General features: G+C 40.6%; 1 protein-coding gene across 2 annotated transcripts in view; it reads left to right on the top strand.

Annotated features, from left to right (window-relative positions):
* The window catches only part of LOC126272933 (cilia- and flagella-associated protein 91-like), a 273,513-nt gene that overhangs the window by 147,585 nt on the left and 105,272 nt on the right, over window positions 1–20,656 (top strand). For both annotated transcript variants that reach the window (XM_049976230.1, XM_049976231.1), the window contains exon 11: window positions 4,068–4,211. In XM_049976230.1, the coding sequence (XP_049832187.1) occupies window positions 4,068–4,211 (144 nt within the window). The remainder of the gene's footprint in view (window positions 1–4,067; window positions 4,212–20,656) is intronic.

Genomic DNA, 20,656 nt, shown 5'->3' with positions numbered 1-20,656 from the left:
ATCACGTTACCCTGAGATATACCAGATGCTACTTTCCCATTTTATGATGCCTTGCTATTAAGAATGATGTACTCAATTCTGTTTGTTGGAAGGTCTTCACTTCCACTGCATATCTGTTTATATATTCCACATACATATAAGTTATTGATTAGGCTATGCTATGGAGCTATATAGAGGTATATCTAAAATTCAAGAAACACAGTATCAAGCTGAAATCTTCTGCCTACTGCCCTACGAATGCCAAGAAGAAATGTAGCATGTTAGTTTTCACACATAGTGCTTCCGAAAACCATATTGTGTCCTGTAGATGATGTGTGCAGTGTTCAGACAGTCATTATACAAGAGAACACAATGCATTCCATAATTATACATCATATTTGTGTTATTTGCAGTGCGGTTTATTCTACAATCGCTATATACAGAACACAATACAACCATGAAGGAGTAGATCAGAACTAAATTCCATGCACAGTTAATAATAAAAGTGATTTTTATAATAGTAATAGTATGATGTAGCATAGTTGACATAGGACGAGAGTCCAAACTCCGTGTACCAGGCTCAAGATTGGTCTGTGACAAGGGGAGCGTCCCATGTCACTTGGTGTCAAATTAAACACCTTTCATCCATGTAGTTTCCAACCTTATTTTATTTGGCAACCAGTTCCCACGTTTACTATGCCATCTTGAGGCCCCTGGCTGATTTGTGGGAAGATTCTACCTCAGATCTGATCAAAACAGGGGCCAGCAATACTGGTATAAGTAGATTTTTGCTATAGTGATCACTTCAGCCTTCATTTGCTGACAGATCTGTCAGCAGATGATGGTTGAAGTGATTGCTATAGCAAAAATCTCCTTATACCAATATTGCTGGCCCCTGTTTGGATCACAACCGAGGTAGAATATTCCTACGCACTGGTCAGGGGCCTGAAGATGGTGTAGTAAAATGCTGAAACTCATTGCTAAATAAAATAAGGTTGGAAACTAGATGGCTGAAAGGTATTTAATTTGATATCCTGTACCGAACAGCTGAGTCCTGCAACCATCTCTAAAAAGATGGACATACAGAGACATGTCACTTGATGTTATCAATCATGCTTCTGCACAGCATCTCCGACAGCATTTCTGTCACCACTGCTTCAGGATTACTGACATCATTATCTTTTGGTATAACAGTGTTGGTATCAGTGTAGTGGCTCTGTAGTTATTTACCTATTTCCTCTGAATCTTCTGATTCATTGAACAGACCTTCACCTGTTGCTGGTTACATGTCACAACCTGATTAACTGTTGCTCCATGTGCTGCCAGTTCTATTTCATATTTAATGTAGAATCTAGAAGGTATCTCATCAATTCTAGAGAAACAGTTAGTATTCCAGTCTTCCTTTCCTCCATTTCGTTGCCATCATGACTGATGAGCATTTTTGACAAATGGCTTTGTTTGACTGAATATTTTAAATTTCTTGTATGGTTGTCACTGTACTTGAGTCAGCTTTTGTTTGTCAGCTAGGATTCCATGTACCTTGACTATGTCAAACAGATCTGTTTTTCTAGTAAATTTGTGATTGAACCAGGTTAGGTCTTTCCTGTCTCTGACTTTCTTCCATGGCACAAACGTATGTATCATATTGATGAACTAAGTGTGACTGTGTATGATCAGATATTATGGAATGTAGATAGCAGTTGATTTTTAGCTGATTTATCTGACAGTACACCAATTTACTTTACAAAACTAGAGTTGTCTGCATACTTAATACTCATGTTTCATGTGAGGAGATATCATTACTGGAGAGCCACTTCAATCAATTTTTGTCATTTAGAACAATTATTTATCACTGTATACCCAAAAGAATGAAATAGTTCTCTCTGTAGCTAATACAAGAATTGGAGTACAATCTACTGGAAACACATAAATATATCAATAATAATATACTGTCTTCACTCACAATATTTTACTTTTCTGCTGAACTATAATGCATTTCTGAGCTATGAGCATATAGCCTACATTCACAAAAAAATAAAACGTGTGGGTAGTAAAAAGTTCAGTTGTTTACAGCATAATTGTTTGTGTTCTATTTTATTTGTAGCTCCTTATTCACACATTAATTGCATTTCATGTGAGGTTTTTGGTACTCCTTTTGTAGAGAATGCTTTAATAATTTTAAGAAACTTTTGATTCACTTTTCCTGGTTTTCTAGGCTTAGTATATACACTAGATTATTTATAGGCATAAAGTCAAATGTGTAATTTGTTGCTTCCTCTATTTCAAAATATTCCAGTAGCCATGTACCATTTTGACTTGCAATACTTTGTTTCACTATTTATCTTCATAAATGTTGGAACTATAACTCCATTTTCAAGGACTCTATTGGTGTGTCTGATAATTACATCTTTTATACACTGATGTGCCAAAGAAACTGGTATAGGCTTGCGTATTCAAATACAGTGATATGTAAACAGGTAGAATATGGTGCTGTGGTCGGCAAAAAATACAGGGATATGTAAACAGGTAGACTATGGCACTGCAGTCGGCAGCACCTGTATAAGACAAAAAGCGTCTAGCGCACTTGTTAGATCGTTTACTGCTGCAGCAGTGGCAGGTTATCAACATTTAAGTGGGTTTGAAAGTGGTGTTTTAGTCAGTGCATGAATAATGGGACACAGCAGCTTCGAGGTAGCGGTGGACTGGGTACTTTACTGTACGACCGTTTCATGAGTTTACCTCGACTATCAGAAATCCGGCAAAACATCAAATGTCCGACATCACTGCAGCTGGAAAAAGATCCTGAAAAAATGGGACCAACGACAACTGAAGAGAATTTTTCATGACAGAAGTGCAACCCTTCCACAAATTGCTGCAGATTTCAGTGGTGGGCCATCAACAAGTGTCAGCGTGTGGACCATTCAACAAAACACTATCGATATGGGCTTTTGGAGCCAAAGGTGCATTTGCCCTTGATGCCTGCACGACACAAAGCTTTACACCTCACTTCGGCCCATCAACACCAACATTGGACTGTTGATGACTGGAAACATGTTGCCTGGTCTGATGAGTCTCATTTCAAATTGTATCAAGCAGATGGATGTGTACGGGTATGGACCCTGCATGTCAACAGGGGCTGTTCTATCTGTTGGAGGCTCTGTAATGGTGTGGGGCAAGTGCAGCTGGAGTGATATGAGACCCCAGACATGCCTAGATACGACTCTGACAGGTGACACATACATAAGCGTCCTGTCTTGTCACCTGCGTCCATTCATGTCCAGTGTGCATTCTGACAGACTTGAGGAATTCCATCAGGGTAATGCAACACCCCACATGTCCAGAATTGCTTCAGAGTGGTTCCGGGAATGCTCTTCTGAGTTTATATATTTTCGCTGGCCACCACACTCCCCAGACACGATCATTTTTCAGCATATCTGGAATGCCGTGCAACAAGCTGCTCAGAAGAGATCTCCAACCCCTTATACTCTTACAGATTTATGGACAGCCCTGCAGGATTCATGATGTCAGTTTCCTCCAGCACTACTTCAGACATTAGTTGAGTCTATGCCATGTCATGTAATAGCACTTCTGCGTGCTCATGGGGGACCTCCGCGATATTAGGCAGGTGTACCAGTTTCTTTGGCTCTTCAGTGTATTTCTTAGATTTTCAGTGTTATTGTTTGTATGGATCTGAAAATCTTAATACATTCCATCCAATCGTGCTGTAATTTTGGAATAAATGAAAAAGGATGTGCTTTAAAACAGTGATCCACATTCAAAGCCATTTGTGTGGCAGGAAAGTGAGTTGCAAGTCATTTTTCAGGAAATTTACACAAATTTAGGTGAACTCATCGTGCACTCCTGCCTCAAATACAAAACAATACACAAGACACAATTCACACAAGAAAATATTTCCATTAGAAAAGGCATATAACTATAAATAGGCACTGTCAAAGCTCGTAATAATACGCTAAAATCTTTTGAGAATAAACAGACTTTTTGTATGAATTATACGCAGAGAAAAAAGATAATTTTTTAACATTTTCTGAATCTGTATTCATAAATACCTATACCATCTTTCATTACAGATGAGTGAAGGTCGTGAAAAATGTCAGGACCTGATTGAGGATTACAAACGTACAAAATCATTGGATGACTCTGACATATCAGTTATAACAGACAGACTTGAAACAAGAATGTTGCAGCGAGAACTAGCTGTTGAAAGAGATCAGGTAAAAAAATACTGTGTGTCTTTACACTAGTTTAGAACCAGATCAGCTGTGTCTGACGTGATTCCTTATTTTTGCTTGTGCGTTATTGCAGAAGACTTTGTGGTAGTCCCTTTTGTTACGTTATAGCTACTTGTATAGCAGTTCTCAGAAATTTGAGTTTTGTGTTTACACAAGTGTTGAACATTATCAGTGGCTGATAGAAACACTTAAAAGCAGAAAAAGCTTTCCAGGCTTTCAAAACTTTAATGTTTCTGCATCATTGAGGAAAGGAAAATTAGTTGGCAGAGGTTGGAGAGGAGAATCAAGTCACTCAGATCCCAGGTGGTGAGGGACTCACATGCTGTGTCAATAAGAACAAACAAAATAAAAGAGAACGCACCAGAGGGAGTAGGAGGTCAAAGTTAAACTCTTTCCTGTTTCAGTTCGGAAATGTTATAGGGTCTAGAATGAAAAGTGAAAGTGGATAAAGAGAAACAGAAGTGGAAAGTACATTTAAGAATTGGAGGGAAGTGAAAAGAGAGATGGACGGGGGGAGGGGGGGGGGGGAGGGGAGGAAAGACAGAAATAATAAGTAAATGAATAAATTTTAAATTCTACCACTGGGGAAGAAAAGAAATAGAATAAAAGCAGGAGAGGAGAGTGTTAATTGAGATAACATCCTAGACAGCGATGGATTGTGAGGATATATTTGAGAGTGGAGCAGCATCTCTTTAGGCAGGCAAATTAATACTTGGTTGGGGGAATCAAATGGGCAGTTGTGGTGTAGGCTTCACTCATATCTTTAGTCATGCTATAGAGCTCAGCTGTAGTATAATGGTTGCTCCCAAAGCAGAAAATAGATTTGTGTCTATTTATGTTCTTGGTCATTTTGAACATATTCATTACTATATAAATAATCTGTGCATCAAATACATTCTACTTGACTAATATTCATTGAATTCCATGTTTCAGTGGATTGTAAAACCCCCATGTAGAACAGATGAGTGGAAAGATGTTAAACTTTTGAACACTGTTGATCTACAGAACTATGCATTACAGAATACATGTTCGCACACATGCACAATCTCTCTCTCTCTCTCTCTCTCTCTCTCTCTCTCTCTCTCTCTCTCTCTCTCTTCCTTCACACACACACACACACACACACACACACACACACACACACACACAGACATGTGTGCGCACTCACTTGGAGGGAGGGGTTGTGTCCTGACAAGTAAAGTAAGGGGATGAGCAGGGGGAGGGAGAGTTAATGGAAAGGGTGGATGAATTATTGAGTAGAGGTGCAGCAAGCATGCAGGATATGAATGTGGCACAGTGCTGGTACTGGCAGGCAGTATTGTGTGCAACACACAGTGAAGTACTGGAGAGGATTAGGTAGGGAAGAGTGACAGAGAAACTGTGGAAGGGGGCTCAGCGTGTCCAGGAGTGAGGGGGGAGGGGGGGGGGGGGTTAGCCAGATGGCACAGACTGAAGTTGAGCATGTTATTTCAGTAGCATATTGCTCCACTGTGTTATCAAATTTTCTGTTGGTCACAGTTTGGCAGTAGCCATCCAGTTGACGAAACATGTGTTGGTTGATTATCATTAGCACATAGAAAGCTGTGCAAAAGTTTCGGCAGAGCTAGTATATACACTCGAAAACATAAAAAAAAGATGCACCATGAAGGAATCATCCAAGTGGGATGGAAATCATTAGATTTTATGAACATATACAGACAAACAAATATTACTATTTCTGTAAAATTGGATGATTTATTCAAGAAGAAGAGCTTCACAAACTGAGCAAGTCAGTAATGCATTGATCCACCTCTGACCTTTATGCTTGGCATTGATTGATTGAGTTGTTGGATATCCTCCTGTCAGATATCATGCCAAATTCTGTCCAATTGGTAGGTTAGATCATCAAAATCCTGAGCTGGTTGGAGGCCAGTCTATAATGCTCCAAACATTCTCAAATGGGAAGAGATCCAGCAATCTTCCTGGCGAAGGAAAAGTTTGCTAAGCACGAAGACAAGCCATAGAAATTTTTTCCGTGTACAGATGGATATTATCTTGTGGAAATGTAAGCACAGGATGGTTTGCCATGAAGGCCAACAAAATGGGGCACCGGAAATCATCAATGTACCACTGTTCTGTAAGGATGCTGCGAATGGCAAGCAAAGGGGTCTGTTATGAAAGGAAATGGCACCTCAGACCGTCACTCCTGGTTGTCAGGCAATGTAGGCAATGTGTTGGGCCACAGACTGGTTGGTATCCCACTGCTGTCCAGGGTGTCTTTAAACATATGTTCGGCCTGGAATTTCATTGACTGGAGTGGAATTATTTTTAGTGATGGGTCCTATTTTGAACTGAACTCCATTCACCAGTGAAGATGTCTCTGGAGATGCCCCGGCAGCTGTGGGATACCAACTTCACTATTCCCCTCCATCTGGCCCGATAGCCAAGGGTGATGGTCATGTGCCATTTCTTTTCATAGCAGGACACTTTTGGTTGTCATCTGCAGGATCCGTAGAGTGCTGCAATACATCAACAATATACTACACCAGGTTTTGTTGTCCTTCATTGTGAACCATCCTGGGCTTACATTTTAGCAATATAATGCCCATTTGCCACAGCGAGACTCTTTAATGCTTGTCTTCATGCTTGCTAAGCCCTACCTTCACAAGAAAGGTTACTGGGTCTCCACCCAATTGAGAATGTTTGGAGTATTATGGGCAGGGCCCTCCAACCAGCCTGGGATTTTGATGATCTAACAATTGAACAGAATTTGTCCTGTATCCTTCAGAAGTACATCCAAGAGCTTTCTTAATCAATGCCAAGCCAAACAATTGCTTACATAAGGGTCAGGGGTGAATCAAGTTCATCCATTTTTCTGAAATTGTAATCATTTGTGTGCCTGTACATGTACAGCACATCTACTGATTTCCATCCAATCTGGACAATTCCTTCATGTTGTGGAGATTTCTTAAGTGTAATATTATAGCTTTCAAAAGTGATCTTGCCTGTGATAGGACTGGGGCAGGATGTGTTGGGTGATTGAAAAGGACAGGTCATGCAAGGAGTGGAGGGTAGACAAGGATATTTATACATTGGGCGGCAATGAAATACCATATCACTTTAGGAGAGGTTGGAAGCATTGTGGGTAGGATTTTCCTCATTTCTGTCCGCAGATGACCATGCTTTGTGGGGAATCTGCTGCGATGAAAAATCCCTTGCTCAGCATACTGAAAGTCTTAGTAAATCGTTTACAGTCTGGGATTGTCCTCCAGAACTATTCTGCAAACTAATCTCCACCACCATATTCACACAAGCCTCTAATCATCAACCACCTTCACCAACCAGCTGCAATGGAGTACTCTCTCTTTACCAATATCATGTCATACTAGAAAAACTTAATCATGTCCCTTGAAAGCCTTAACCTACCTAACATTATTTGCAGAAAAAAGGACCATCCTATCCACATTCCCTTCTCTGTTAAATTTATATTTCACCACCTACCCACTGTACGAAATACCTGCCTTTATGCTACACCTGCTTCCAGCAGCTTGCCTCATGGGTCAGGTCTGTGTGAATCCAGGTGAAAGATCTGTCCTGTGTACTTATCCACTACATTCAATTGTTTTTACCTTTACTTCTGTTATTTTTATTCCACCCAGGAATTTCCATTTTGAGAGAGATGAATGGAAAGACAGAATAGAGCGCTCTATTGCTCTACCTTATGGCATTAACAATACAGGTAACTGATAGATCAAGAAATGTCCTTCGATATGAATTAGCTTCTACTAGAAATATTTCATTCAAGCTAATGTACTATTGAATCAGGTTGTATTTTTAAGTTCTAGCATACAGTGAAGTGACAAGAATCATGGGATAGTGATATGCACATATACAGATGGCAGTGGTGTATGTACACAAGGTGTAAAACAGCAGGCGTTGGTAGAGCTGTCATTTGTACTCCGGTGATTCATGTGAAAGGTTTCCGTCATAAATATGGCCACATAGTGGGAATTACTGGACTTTGAATGTGGAATGGTAGTTGCAGCTAGACTCATGGGAGATTCCATTTTGGAAATCATTAGGGAATTCAATATTTGGAGATCCACAGTGTCAAGAGTTTACTGAGAATACCAAATTTCAGGCATTACCTATCACCACAGACAATGCAGTGGCAGCATCCTTCACTTAACGACTAACAGCAGCAGCATAGAGTTGTCAATGCTAACAGACAAGCAACACTATGTGAAATAACCACAGGAATCAAAGTGGGAGGTACGGTGAATGTATTTGTTGGAATAGCGTGGTGAAATTCAGCAACCATGGGCTATTACAGCAGACAACCTATGCAAATGCCTTTTCTAACAGCACCTCATCACCTGCAGCACCTCTCCTGGGCTCATGTCCATATTAGTTGGACACCAGATGACTGGAACATTGTGGTCTGGTTAGATGAGTCCTGATTTCAGTTGGTAAGAGCTGAGGGTATGGTTCAAGAGTGCACAGACCCCACAAAGCCATGGACCCAAGTTGTCAGTGAGCTATGGGCGATTCCATAGTGGTGTGGACCATGTTTATATAGAATGAATTGGCTCCTCTGGTCCAGCTGAACCAATCATTGACAGAAAATGGCCACATTTGGTTACTTGGAGACCATTTGCACCATTGATGGACTTCAGGATCCCAAACAATGATGGAAATTTTATGGATGACAATGCACAATGTCACCTGGCGATGATTGTTTGTGACTGGTTTGTAGAACATACTGGACAATTTGAGCAAATGATTTGGCCATCCAAATCACCTGACATGAATCTCACTGAACATTTGTGAGACATAACTGAGAGGTCCGTTCATGTACAAAATCCTGCACCGGCGATGTTTTTGCAATAATGGGTGACTATAGAAGCAGCATGGCTTAGTATTTCTGCAGGGGACTTCTGACAACTTCCGGAGTCTATGCCACATCGAGCTGCTGCATTACACCGGGTGAAGGAAGGTCCAACATGAAATTAGGAGGTATCCCATGACTTTTGTCCTCCCAGTGTATTTATAGCTTTGAATACTGTAGTAAAGTATGTAAGGCTTGATCATTATTATTAGAAATAATGAATAAAAATAATCTTTGATAATCTTCATTCAATCAGAATTTTAAAAAAAAATGTTGAACTAAGCTAACTTGCCAATCACTTTCATATTGAATAACATTAAAAAAAATCATCTGTCATTTTTGAATTACCAATAACAACCTGCAGTCTTTGGAATAAGAGTAAAAATGAAAGTAATCAAATAACATCCTATTTCACTACTGACTGAGTTAAGAAAGAACTTCTGCAATAGAACAGAAATTCAGGCCACTTCAAGTTATTATATTGTAGACCCTTCACCAAGAGATTACAAATGATTCACCATTATTTGAAAGGCTATACTTTTAGGAAGTTTGAAGACTTTAGGGTTGTATGATTTTTCACGACTTTCACAAAACTTTTGGAGAACCACCATAAATCTGATATTGCATTGTGTCTTTGAATAAATTGCTGGGGACTTCCAACAATAGTTGAATCTATGCCACAATGTCTTCCAGCTTACTTCTCAGTTTTGTTAATTCTGATATATTGCCAAACTTTTCATTATGTTGTAGATTAAAAAATCTGAACAGTGTGCTGATATAGTAATTTAACTGTTAACGAATATGCCATACATAAGCTCAAAAGTGACCATGCTATCATTATTCACGTAGCAAATAACTCCATCGCTTTTTTGATTGACTGCAAAGAACATCTGCCTCATAGCCTTCATTAACTGTTGAATTGTACACACATCAATAAAGGTTTTGCACTACCCCGGTTCCTAGAACTGTTCAGAGATGTCACTAAACCTGCCCAAAGATGTAAACAATCATTCATAAGCAGCACATACTAGAGAGAGGGGTCTGACAGTCATTCCACCGGGAAGAATGTAAACAGCTCGTGTTGTCTGTAGTTCAACCACACCTAGAAAGTCAGTTTGTTATTCTTGTGATCCTCAGTCCAAAGACTGGCTTAATGCAGCTCTCCATGCTACTTTATCCTGTGCAAGCTTCTTCATCTCCCAGTGCCTACTGCAACCTACATCCTTCTGAATCTGCTTAATGTATTCATCTCTTGGTCTCCCTCTACCATTTTTACCCTCCACACTTCCATCCAATACTAAATTGGTGATCCCTTGATGCCTCAGAAGATGTCCTACCAACTGATCCCTTCTTCTAATCAAGGTGTGCCACAAATTTCTCTTCTCCCTAATTCTATTCAATACCTCCTCATTAGTTATGTGATCTACCCATCTGTTGTGGCCTTCAGTCCTGAGACTGGTTTGATGCAGCTCTCCATGCTACTCTATCCTGTGCAAGCTTCTTCATCTCCCAGTACCTACTGCAACCTACATCTTTCTGAATCTGTTTAGTGTATTCATCTCTTGGTCTCCCTCTATGATTTTTACCCTCCACGCTGCCCTCCAATATTAAATTGGTGATCCCTTGACGCCTCAGACCATGTCCTACCAACTGATCCCTTCTTCTGGTCAAGTTGTACCACAAACTTCTCTGCTCCCCAATCCTGTTCAATACCTCCTCATTAGTTATATGATCTACCCATCTAATCTTCAGCATTCTTCTGTAGCACCACATTTCGAAAGCTTCTATTCTCTTCCTGTCCAAACTAGTTATCATCCATGTTTCACTTCCATACATGCCTATGCTCCATACAAATACTTTCAGAAAAGACTTCCTGACACTTAAATTTATGCTCGATGTTAACAAATTTTTCTTTTTCAGAAACGCTCTCCTTTCCATTGCCAGTCTACATTTTATATCCTCTCTACTTCGACCATCATCAGTTATTCTGCACCCCAAATAGCAAAAGTCCTTTACTACTTTAAGTGTCTCATTTCCTAATCTAATTCCCTCAGCATCACCTGACTTAATTAGACTACATTGCTTTATCCTCTTTTTGCTTTTGTTGATGTTCATCTTATACCCTCCTTTCAAGACACTGTCCATTCCATTCCACTGCTCTTCCAAGTCCTTTGCTGTCTCTGACAGAATTACAATGTCATCGGTGAACCTCAAAGTTTTTATTTCTTCTCCATGGATTTTAATACCTACTCAACATTTTTCTTTTGTTTCCTTCGCTGCTTGCTCAGTATACAGATTGAATAACATTGGGGATAGGCTACAACCCTGTCTTACTCCCTTCCCAACCACTGCTTCCCTTTCATGTCCCTCGACTCTTATAACTGCCATCTGGTTTCTGTACAAATTGTAAATAGCCTTTTGCTCCCTGTATTTTACCCCTGCCACCTTCAGAATTTGAAAGAGAGTATTCCAGTCAACATTGTCAAAAACTTTCTCTAAGTCTACTAATGCTAGAAACGTAGGTTTGCCTTTCCTTAATCTAGCTTTTAAGATAAGTCATAGGGTCAGTATTGCCTCACGTGTTCCAATATTTCTACGGAATCCAAACTGATCTTCCCTGAGGTCGGCTTCTACTAGTTTTTCCATTCGTCTGTAAAGAATTCGCGTTAGTATTTTGCATCCCTGACTTATTAAACTGATAGTTCAGTAATTTCCACATCTGTCAGGACCTGCTTTCTTTGGGATTGGAATTATTATGTTCCTCTTGAAGTCTGAGGTTATTTCACCTGTCTCATACATCTTGCTCACCAGATGGTAGAGTTTTGTCAGGACTGGCTCTCCCAAGGCTGTCAGTAGTTCTAATAGAATGTTGTCTACTCCTGGGGCCTTGTTTCGACTCAGGTCTTTCAGCGCTCTGTCAAACTCTTCACACAGTATTGTATCTCCCATATCACCTCCATTTCCATAATATTGTCCTCAAGTACATTGCCTTTGTATAGACTCTCTATATACTCCTTCCACCTATCTGCTTTCCCTTCTTTGCTTAGTACTGAGTTTCCATCTGAGCTCTAGATATTCATACAAGTGGTTCCCTTTTCTATAAAAAAATCTCTTTAATTTTTCTGTAGGCAGTATCTATCTTACCCCTAGTGAGATAATCCTCTACATCCTTACATTTGTTCTCTAGCCATCCCTGCTTAGCCATTTTGCACTTCCTGTCGATCTCATTTTTGAGACATTTGTATTCCTTTTTGCCTTCTTCATTTACTTCATTATTATATTTTCTCCTTTCATCAATTAAATTCCATATTTCTTCTGTTACCCAAGGATTTCTACTAGCCCTCGTCTTTTTACCTACTAGATCCTCTGCTGCCTTCACTACTTCATCTCTCAAAGCTACCCATTCTTCTTCTACTGTATTTCTTTCCCCCATTCCTGTCAATTGTTCCCTTATGCTTTCCCTGAAACTCTGTACAACCTCTGGTTCTTTCAGTTTATCCAGGTCCCATCTCCTTAAATTCCCACCTTTTTGCAGTTTCTTCAGTTTTAATCTACAGTTCATAACCAATAGATTGTGGTCAGGGTCCACATCTTCCCCTGGAAATGTCTTACAATTTAAAACTTGGTTCCTAAATCTCTGTCTTACCATTATATAATCTATCTGAAACCTGTCATTATCTCCAGACTTCTTTTATGATTCTTGAACCAACTGTTAGCTTTGATTAAGTTGTGCTCTGTGCAAAATTCTATCAGGCGGCTTCCTCTTTGATTTCTTAGCCCCAATCCATATTCACCTATTACGTACCATGGTTCAATTATGTCCACATTGTTACTTTGTGCCAGGAAGGGCTCTTAACAAGGGAAGTGTCCATGTGTCTTTGAGTGAACCAAAGCAATGTTATTCAAACATGGAAGAGATACAGAGAGACAGGAACTGTTGATGATATGCCTCACTCAGGCCACCCAAGGGCTACTGCTGCAGTGGATGACTGCTGCCTATGGATATACTCTGACAGCAACACCAACATGGTGAATAATGCTTTTCATGCAGCCACAGGATGTCGTGTTATGACTCAAACTGTCCGCAATAGGCTGCATGATTCACAAATTCACTCCCGACTTCCATGGCAAGGTCCATCTTTGAAGGGTTGGCATCATGTTCTCTTCACCAATGAGCGTCGCATATGCCTTCACCCAGGCAATCGTTGGAGACATGTTTGGAGGCAACCCGGTCAGACTGAATGTCTTAAACACACTGTCCAGCGAGTGCAGCAAGGTGGAGGTGCCCTGCTGATTTGGGGTGGCATTATGTGGGGCCGACGTACACTGATGGTGGTCATGGAAGGCACCGTAATGGCTGTATGATATGTGAAAGCCATTTTCCGACCAATAGTGCACCCATATTGGCAGCATATTTGTGAGGTATACATCTTCATGGACGACATTTTGCACACCCATCAAGCACATCTTGTGAATGAATTCCTTCAGGATAACGACATCACATGACTAGAGTGGCCAGCATGTTCTCCAGACATGAACCCTATTGAACATGCCTGGGATAGATTGTAAAGGGCTGTTTATGGATGTCGCGACCCACCAACCACTCTGAGGGATCTATGCCAAATCGCCAATGAGTAGTAGGACAATCTGGACCCACAGTGCCTTGATGAGCTTGTGGATAGTATGCCATGACAAATACAGGCACACATCAATGCAAGATTATGTGCGACATGTTATTAGAGGTACCTGTGTACAACAATGTGGACCAACACCTCTGAAGGCCTCACTGTATGGTGGTACAACATGCAATGTGTGGTTTTTATGAGCAATAAAAATGGTGGAAATGTTGTATATGTTGATCGCTATTCCAATTTTCTGTACAGGTTCTGGAACTCTGGAAACTGAGATGATTCAAAACGTTTTTTGATGTGTGTGTAATCCACAAGGTATTTTGCACATTTTCCACACAGTAATATCATCAGTGTAAATACCTGTTGTAAACTGCATTTTGTTTGATGATGCATAGTTACACTGGCCTGAGAATTATCTTTTGTGCTTCAGACTAATGTATGGCAGACCACTAGGAACTTACTTGGATCCATAACTGAAACAGAATGCACACACAGAACAGTTTTGTAGTAAGGAGATGCTGACTTGCAGAAAGGCACAACAAAAAGACTGTAAGCAAGTAAGCTTGCCTTCATCAGAATTAGACAACACACACACACACACACACACACACACACACACACACACAAATTGAACTCACACACATGGCCAGAGTCTCTTGCTGCTGAGGCCAGGCTGCAAGCAGCAGTACATGATGGGAGAAGCAAACTGGATGGTGGGAGTAAGGAGGAGGCTGGGGCAGGGAGGGGAAGGGAAAGCAGGGTAGGAGTAGGGAATGGTAAAGTGCTGCTTGTAGGAGCATAGAGGAGTGAGGTGGGGAGAGAGTAGGACAGCTAGGTGCAGTCAGGAGATTAGATGGTGGGCAGGTAAGAGGGGCAGGGGGGGGGCGGGGGGGGGGGGGGGGGGACGGCAGTAGGAAAGGAGAGGAGTAAAAAGGATGTGGGTGCTTTGGTGGAATAGAGGGCTGTATGGTGCTAGAATGGGAACAAGGAAGGAGGTAGGTGGGTAAAGGACAGTGACTAATGAAGGTTGAGGCCTGGAGGGTTATAGGAATGTAGGATATGTTGCAGAAAAGCAGCACTTCACCCTCTCTCACCCCTAATCTGCTATCCCTTTCCCTACCCATCCCATCCTCCTCCTTACTCCCACCACCCAGTTTGCTGAAGTCTGGCTACGGTAGCCAGAGACTGAGGTCATGTGTATGTGAGTTGCATTTGCATGTGTGTGTGTGTGTGTGTGTGTGTGTGTGTGTGTGTGTGTGTGTGTGTGTGTTGTCTAATTCTAATGAAGGCCCTTTTAGCCGAAAGCTTACTTGATTACAGTCTGTTTATTGTGCCTATTCGTGATTCAACATCTCCACTATATGGTGAGCAGTAACTATCCTTTTCATTATACTGTCATTATTCCACCTGTGACTATCCATTGTTTGATTTAAAGCATCACTAGTGCATTTTTATTTTTTATTTTTTACTTACTATACAAACCAAAACTCTATGCCAGCCAGGAACAGCATCAGTGTTCATTCTACACTTTCTTGTACTCTCACTTAACTTGTGGAAGAATTCTATGGAGCAGCTCTTCTGTTTAATTTGGAAAAAAGCAGTGAGAGCAATTACAGGTGTTTGAAACAGTGAGTCATACTGGGCTCATTTCAAAGATCTAAAAATACTAACTGCACCTTCCCTCTAAATTAAATTTTGCCTCCTCTCAGTGGAAAAGCAACCAAAGACTTTTACTTGCAGAAGTTCTATCCATAACTATGGTGCAAGGAACAGAAATAAATGAAATGAAATGATCAAATGGCACTGATGGCCAGGAGTCTCCACCTGGGGACGTTCGGCCACTGAGTTGCAAATCTCTTCAGTTGAAACCACATCGAGTGACTTGTGTGTCAATGATAATGAAATTATGACGAGGACAACACAATACCAAGCTTTGAAGTGGAGAAAATCTCTGACTCGGCCAGGAATCAAACCCAGGTCCACTACATGCCAATCAGATGTGCTGACCACTCAGCTGAGGAGGTGGACAAGGAACCGAAATAAAATAGGTTTAGGGTATACTAGATTCAGTAAGACCCAAAACATTTTAATATTCTGGCATAAAGCTGTATAATAAACAACACTGGCAGTGAAAGACCTACCATACAGTTCCTTTGAGAGGTATTGAGAGAATCAGTTGTTCACCAGCTGTGTTTTCAGAATAGAAAAATTCTATAATAGTGTGGTATTCTAAACCTAAAATGTAATTTTTAATGTAAACTCTTATTATTGTATAAATTCACAAGTGCAGTTATCAAAACCCATATCATTTATATGATCAGTGAGTGATGAAGAATTATGAACATATACCTAGATTCAAGACCTGTCTCACACAGCCTCCCACTGTCACCTCCTCCAGTCCTGTTACATACATCTCGTTCCCCATCAAAGCTAGGACCACCTTTGAAAGCAGCCATGTGATCTACCATCTTAGCTGTAACCACAGTGCTGCATTCTGTGTGGTTATGACAACTGACATCCTGTCTGTCTGCATGAATGTTTTCAAGAGACAGCTGTACACCAAGTTGTTGAGCATGCAGCCCAAGACAGTGTGCTTTATTTTAATGACTGCTTCACAACCTGTGCCATCTTCCTGTTACCCACCTGACCTCAACTTCGCTATTCACTGTCCTCCACCTGCCTATCCCCAGCCCTGCTTGCATAAAAAATTACACAAACCTTATATCCCATCAATACACCTAAAAATAGTGCTGCTTCTCTACTTCTGTCCTCTCCTCTTTCTGCTTTCCGTGCCCCCCTCCCAGCTCCCCAGCAGAGCCTCCAGATGCTCCTCCTAACAGCCTATTTTGTCCCCACCGTAACCCTACATACTCCCACAGGCAACATTAGCATCTTTCTCCATCCCTTCACTGCTGTCCCTCCCTCCCTGCCTCACATCTCCTCCATGCACCTGATAGCTACCCCAGCTAGATGGCTGTTCACCCAAAAACACAGTCACAATTAGGCCTCAGCATCTGAAGAAGACTGTGTCCATATGTGTGTGGTTTTTTCTTGTGTGAATGTGTGTGAGTTTTCCCTCTTTTGAAGAATGACTTGACCCAAAACCTGAATATGTGTAGCATTCTTTTCCATTGTACCTGTCTGTGACTCAACGCCTCCTCATGTTGTGAGTTGCCATCTATCCTAACCGTATTTTTGTTATTCCTTCATAGACTTTCGATTGTTTGAAAATATACATTTATATTTTTATGGCAAATTTAATATTATTCCCTAAAAGAAAATATGTTTCTTATTTTTTACTTATTCCACATCCTTGAGAACCATTTTACTTAGGATCTGTGGAAGAAACATTAGCATATCACATTATTTTTTGTAAATATATATTCTTGTTTTATAACAAGTTCTACATCGTTGAGGATCTCCGCACTGTAAGTCTGTGAATCAAGAAGTATATCTAATCTAATGACAGGTGTGTAGAGTCATTAAACCACTGATCTGGTTCTGATTCCTAGTTTAGATATTTACTGTTTGGCATGGAGTACTGTGAGCCGTATAACATAGTTTAACTAACCTGAAGATTCTCCTTCATGAAGGGTTCTATGGAACATGATGAATGGCTCAGTGAACAAATATGAGGAGGAAAGGAAGCGAATGTGGTGGAAACAGTTCTGAAATGAAATTAAACAGTGTTTACAGAAAGGTAATGAGTTTTTAAGCTACACTGTGTAATATGATCAGCCATTGTATCCTACCACCAGCCATCTAGCCCCATAATGTATTTCATCAGGCCCTGCGACACATTAAGTGGGCTGCCTTAACCAGTGACTTTTATCAGTGTATGTGGTCTTATTATAAAACTTACAAACGAGAACGCCATCACTGCTTTGACTGGCTGGAAAAAATACTTGTCAGAGGGTCTTAGATAACTCTTGGACTGTGCAACTCACAAAATCTTCTGTGCAACTTCCACACAGTAATGTCATCAGCATGCTGTGTTGTGTTTTATACACTCATCAAAAAAAGTTTTGCATCACCTTGGTTCCAAGAGTTCTGGAACCTGTACAGAAAATTGGAATAGAGATCAACATAAACATCATTTCTGCCCTTTTTTATTGCTAATGAAAACCACACATTGCTTGTTGTACTGCCATAGAACAAGACCTTCAGAGCTGGTGGTCCAGATTGCTGTACACACCGGTAACTCTAATACCCAGTAGCACGTCCTCTTGCATTTATGCGTGCCTGTATTCATTCTGACATACTATTCACAAGTTCATCAAGGCATTGTTGGTCCAGATTGTCCCGCTCCTCAATAGTGATTCAGTATAGATCCCTCAGAGTGGCTGGTGGGTCACGTCATCCATAAACAGCCCTTTTTAATCTAGCCCGTTCATGTTTGCTAGGTTTCATGTCTGGAGAAAATGCTGGACATTCTAATCGAGGGATGTCATTATCCTGAAGGAAGTCATTCACATGATGTGCATGATGGGGGCATGAATTGTCGTCCTTGAAGACAAATGCCTTGCCAATACGATGCCGATATAGTTGCACTATTGGTTGAAGGATGGTATTCACGTATCGTACTGCTATTATGGCTCCTTCCATGACCACCAGCGGCATATGTCGGGCCCACATAATGCCACCCAAAACAGCAGGGAACCTCCACCTTGCTGCACTTGCTGAACAGTGTGTCTAAGGTGTTCAGCCTGACTGTGTTGCCTCCAAACACATCTCTGAAGATTTTCTGGTTGAAGGCATATGCAACACTCATCGGTGAAGAGAACGTGATGCCACTCATGAGAGGTCGATCCAGCAGGTTGTTGCGCTCATCTGTACCATGCTGCATGGTGTCATGGTTGCAAAGATGGACCTTGCCATGGATGTCAAGAGTGAAGTTGTTCATCATGTAGCCTATTGTGCACAGTTTGAGTCATAACACGATGTCCTGAGGCTGCACGAAAGGCATTATTCAACATGGTGGCATTGCTGTCAGATTCCTCCAAGCCATAATCTGCAGGTGGCCATCCACTGCAGTAGTAGCCCTTTGGTGGCCTGAGTGAGGCATGTCACCAATGGTTCTTGGCTCTCTGTATCTCCTCCATGACTGAACAACATTGCTTTGGTTCGAAGACACCTGTACACTTCCCTTGTTGAGAGCTCTTCCTGGCACAAAATAACAATAAGGTCATGATCAAACCACAGTATTGACCGTCTAGGCATGGTTGAACTACAGACAACACAAGCCGTTTACCTGCTTCCTTGTGGAATGACTGGAACTGATCGTCTGTCAGTCGTCTAATAGGTGCTGCTCATGCATAGTTATTTACGTCTTTGAGTGGGTTTAGTGACACTCTGAACAGTCAAAGGGACTGTGTTTGTGATACAATATCCACAGTCCACATCTATCTTCAGGAGTTCTGGGAACCAGGGTGATGCAAAACATTTTTTGGTGTGTGTACAAGCTACCTGTTTTTCCTTTTTGCAAGCAGCTGAGTGGTGCATATTTTGTATTCTGCTTTTTGTTCTAAAATTGCTCTTTCATATTTACAAATGAAATTTAAGGTGAACATTTTTATGAACCACTGCAAAATCATTTCAGTGTTTGTGTTTTAATTAGAAATGATGCTGAATTCCAGTGAGTATGGTCAATTACAAATTTGACTACACTGGTAGATCATTACTTATTTCAGTTCTACGATATTTTACAGTCTAGAAAATGCACTTTTTTGTGTGAAGAATTGCTTTCAAAATTCAGGTGCATCTTATATTCGAATTTAATAAAAAATATTCATTGTTCGATTTAAATTCCTGCCAGTCTCAAAAATGGCAATATATTTGATGCTGTGGGAAACTGATCTCTATCTGGCAACATTGGTTTCAACTGGCAGCAGCAGTGCACAAATGTGATGACCATGAGTTGTGGGGATTCACAAGCTTGCTAACACTGTCTCCTTCCCACTCCATTATCACCAACCCAGAGCACTGTGTAATCTGTGATGTGTCGTTGCAGTCTACAGTGCCACTGAATTTGAATTGAAAGTAATTTGTGTCATCGGTAACAGTACAATATTTCTATAAGTAGTTAGTTTCATAATGGAAAAAAAATCAAATGTATTCACATGATGTGGATTATAAATTGAAAGTAATAGCAATAGCAGAAAAACATGGTAACAGAGCAGCTGAATGGCATTTCAACCCTCCGCCAACAGAAAAAAAAAATTCATGATTGGCAGGATAGTAAAAAAGAACTGAAAAAATTAGGAAACCTAAATGTGCAAATGTAAAACTGAATGCAAAATGGCCAAAACGTGAAGATGACATTTTCAAATAGATTCAAAGACAATCAAAATGGCATTGGAATTAATACAGAAATGATTCAAATACACGCTCATAAGCTAACGTATAGTGCAACTTAACAGACTTTAAGGGTGGATTTCCTTTGCGTTACAGGTTTATGAACTGTCATGGACTTAGCATGTGAACCAAAACAAAAATATCTCAGAAAATTCCATGAGACTATGAAGAGAAAATATTACCTTTCCATTGTTTTATTATTCAATATTGAGAGAAAACCAGTGTGGTACTAAGGCAAATAGCAAATATGGACGAAACTCCTCTGATGTTTGATGTGCCGAGTAACAGAACTGTTACTATGAAGGGTGCTAAAACTGTAAATGTAAAAACAAGTGGACATGAAAAAATGCATTAGGGTCATTCCACAGGAAGTGTCCTAGGGCTCCCAGCTCGACCATCTTCAATTTTGATGAAATTTGTACAGGATGTACCTGAGGGTCCTTCATGAACTTATGCAAACTTTCAGGCTCACCTTAACTTGGTTGAGGTGCTAGAGACATTTTTGTGAAGACCACTTTTACAGAGACGGAAAAGTTGTGAAGAAATTGTCAAGTTTGGCATTCCACTGTTCATAA

This window comes from Schistocerca gregaria, chromosome 5 (genome assembly GCF_023897955.1).
Source record: "Schistocerca gregaria isolate iqSchGreg1 chromosome 5, iqSchGreg1.2, whole genome shotgun sequence".
NCBI lineage: Eukaryota > Metazoa > Arthropoda > Insecta > Orthoptera > Acrididae > Schistocerca > Schistocerca gregaria.
This window is presented reverse-complemented; position numbering and strand designations above follow the sequence as displayed.